This window comes from Chiloscyllium plagiosum, chromosome 7, assembly GCF_004010195.1.
Source record: "Chiloscyllium plagiosum isolate BGI_BamShark_2017 chromosome 7, ASM401019v2, whole genome shotgun sequence".
NCBI classification, from domain to species: domain Eukaryota; kingdom Metazoa; phylum Chordata; class Chondrichthyes; order Orectolobiformes; family Hemiscylliidae; genus Chiloscyllium; species Chiloscyllium plagiosum.
In genome coordinates, this window is record NC_057716.1 from 66,670,085 (window position 1) to 66,673,165 (window position 3,081).

Sequence of the window (3,081 nt, forward strand, 5' to 3'; positions counted from 1 at the left end):
ATCCCTCTCTCGGGATCCACAAAGGTGCTCAGCAATTCTGGTCACTTCCTTCTATTCCCCTCTTGGGGCCATGAATGACTAGAAGAGAATGGGGAGAAAAAGAAAAGAAATGAGGATACATCATATATTTTAATCGAAGTTAATTTATTTTCCCCATAGTTGGTCTAGTGCAAATCATTGTTCACCACAAGCAAGATGAGCACTGATGCTTTGTTGTTCAGATTTACAACTGGAAAAATAAGTGGAAAGAAAAGCACAAAACTTGCATTTTAAAAGCATGTTTATTCATTCAGCACTTTTGGCACAGTGGGGTGTGTATTCCTTTGATTCTTCTACAAACTTCAATGTATTGTCTGGTTTTATCTACACATGAATTTTCAGGCAACCTTTTGAGCAATCCAAGATGGAATCAAAGTAAATCAAACATGCAGTAATTACTATACATATACAAATAAGCACAAAAATGGCAGAATATTTAAGGCACCATCATTTAGTGTTATTGTTTTGGCATTTCAAGGCAAAAGGCAACAGAATGTATTAATGGAATCACTTAAGTCACTTCATCTTTTTAAAAATCATTTTTTTTTTGGTCATTAAACAGGTAATGTTCATATATGTTCAAATTATCCCTTTCGCCATCCATTCTCAACTAAGTGTTTGTTAGCAGATTTCTTAAAATCACCTGCATGGTTGTTCTAGCACAGCTTAACACTATTCTTCAAGTTAGAAGAAATACAGAAAACTGAAGGGAATTTTTTTTGCTTTTCTTACTGTATAAAAGCATAATTATAGCAGGAATGAACTTTTCCCCCATTGACAATTTTAGAATAGAAAAGTCAGTAGAAAAAGCAATTTCCCTTCAACATTTTTGCTGAAATTAGAGAAAAAAAAACTTACCCGAAAGACTGATGAAATGGCTTCAAGAAACAATTACAAATGGTAGTGTCATTAACTGAGTGTTGATATTTTAAATCACATTTACTTAGACATGCATGGTACTCATAACGGTTTGAAGGGAAGGCAGTCATCTGTCATAATCTACACTTTGAAATTTACAAGTTTTGGAAAGCTAGAATATTAAAATCTATAGATAAATCAGATACTGAAGTTAATGAGTTTCTCAAATCAGGTTAAGAAAGTAGACTTTTCATTGTCACTTACAAATCATGATTGATAACTGTATGCATTGTCCAGACTGAAACAAAATCACAACACTGAAATTATTCAAATTTTATGCCAATGAACAAGATTAAATAATCTACACTGGTCACACCAGAAGTTAACAGTTCTTCATACCAATCATTAATTAGGATTGGCTGGTTACACATCATTTCTTGTATATCCCAGCCAAATACCAGACATTGAATGTTTATCTACTCATTTGTAGAATGCTGCAAATTCAGCCGAAAGAAGGAAATCAAATAAAGCTGGAACCTTCTATTGAGAAGAATTAAACAGTGTATTTTGAACACATGAAATTAAGACTTATTGTACAAATCTACATATTCTACAGCAAATATGAGCAGCTGTCCATTTTATTAAGAGTTATGGAAATCAGCCTTGTTGAAAGCCAATGCAAAACTGCACCAAAAAAACTAGCAAAATGTAATCACATCTGGAAATGATCTGAAGGCTTTCAAATTTACAGGAAAAACCCAGCACAGCACATGGATTAGTTTCTGAAATAGAAATTCTGCCTGCTTTTCCCTTAACCCCACGTCCTTGGCAACATGATTTTTAAAATTTTATTAGCAAGACATTTTCTCACAAAAGTTTCTTTGTGCCCACTTCTCAAGCAAATGGATTGAAAGATAAATATACAATCGCTGTAAAAAGGATTCCATGTGCTCAAATCATTTCTGAGTTCTACCTTTCCTTGTGCTTGTATTATGCAAGGTTGAAGTTTATTGAATGTAAACGTTTACATCTTGCTAAAGCATTCCTTAGCATTGGTCCAGACTTGAATTCCCTACAAAAAAAAAATATGCATTACAGAAAACCATTTTAAAATACTTACATTTTTAGGTAAAAATACCAAATTTTCAAGTGGTGTGTGACATGCATTTTCATAAAGAAATTAATGCTAAAACTCTTTATAGAAAACATTTCATGACAGACATCAAGCATTTTGCAGCCATTTGGAGTACTTTTAAAGCCATTTTATTGTAGAAAACTAATAGGCAGGCAATTTGCATGTGAATTCCCACACACAGCAATCAGGTAACTTTCGTTTGATATATTATTTGGACCACAAACATTGGCCAGTTTCCTCAGAATACCTCCCAAGCTCTTAAAAAGTAGGGTTGCAGGATATTTTACATTCTTCCAAGGAGACAAATGAGGCCTAGGTTTAATATCTCAGCCTAAATACAAGACCTCCCTCAGTACTTCATTGGAGTATAAGCGTGGAGTTCAAGCATGCAAGTACAGACTGGAGGGTAATTAGGACCAGTTCACAAGGCAAAGGAGGGTATTGGTGGAGGGGGATTAGATGGGTCTGTTGGAGAGGAAGCGGCTGAGGGCCAGGAAGACATCCTCATGGGGTATGGATGTGTATAAGGACTACATGTCCACAGTGAAAACAAAACACTGTGGGCCAGGGAGTTACTGAAGAGATGGAGGGCATGGTTGGTGATGCAGATGTAGGTGGGAAGTACCTGAACTAAGGGGAAAGAGGATGGAGCTGAGATAGGATGAGAGGAGTTCAGTGGGGCAGGAGCATCCAAGATGATAGATCAGCCAGGGCATTTGGGCTGGTTGATCTTGGGGAGCAGGTAGAACCGGGCAGTGTGCGGCAGGGGACTATGAGATTGGAGGTAGTGGAGGAGAGTGCATCAGAGGCAATGAGGACACAAACAGAGAGCGATTTTGACCTGATAGGTTATGGGCAAGGAGGTGGTAGGACATAGGGTTGGAGAGTTGGCATTCGGCATCTGCAACATAGAGGCTCGTTCTCCAGACTACAACTGCCCCAGCCTTTGTCAGCAGGTTTGATGGCGAACCTGGGGTTGGTGCAGATAGTGTGGAGCGCTACATGAGGGGAGACAGAGAGACAGACAGAGAGAGAGAGAGACAGAGAGA

At 37.7% G+C, this 3,081-nt stretch overlaps 1 protein-coding gene across 1 annotated transcript in view; it reads right to left on the minus strand.

Annotated features, from left to right (window-relative positions):
* Nucleotides 1-262: 262 nt before the first annotated feature.
* snx4 (sorting nexin 4) overlaps nt 263-3,081 on the minus strand; it is a 53,787-nt gene continuing 50,968 nt past the window's right edge. Inside the window, exon 14 of the mRNA XM_043693968.1 lies at nt 263-1,969. Coding sequence (XP_043549903.1) covers nt 1,922-1,969 — 48 coding nt within the window. The 3' untranslated portion in view covers nt 263-1,921. The remainder of the gene's footprint in view (nt 1,970-3,081) is intronic.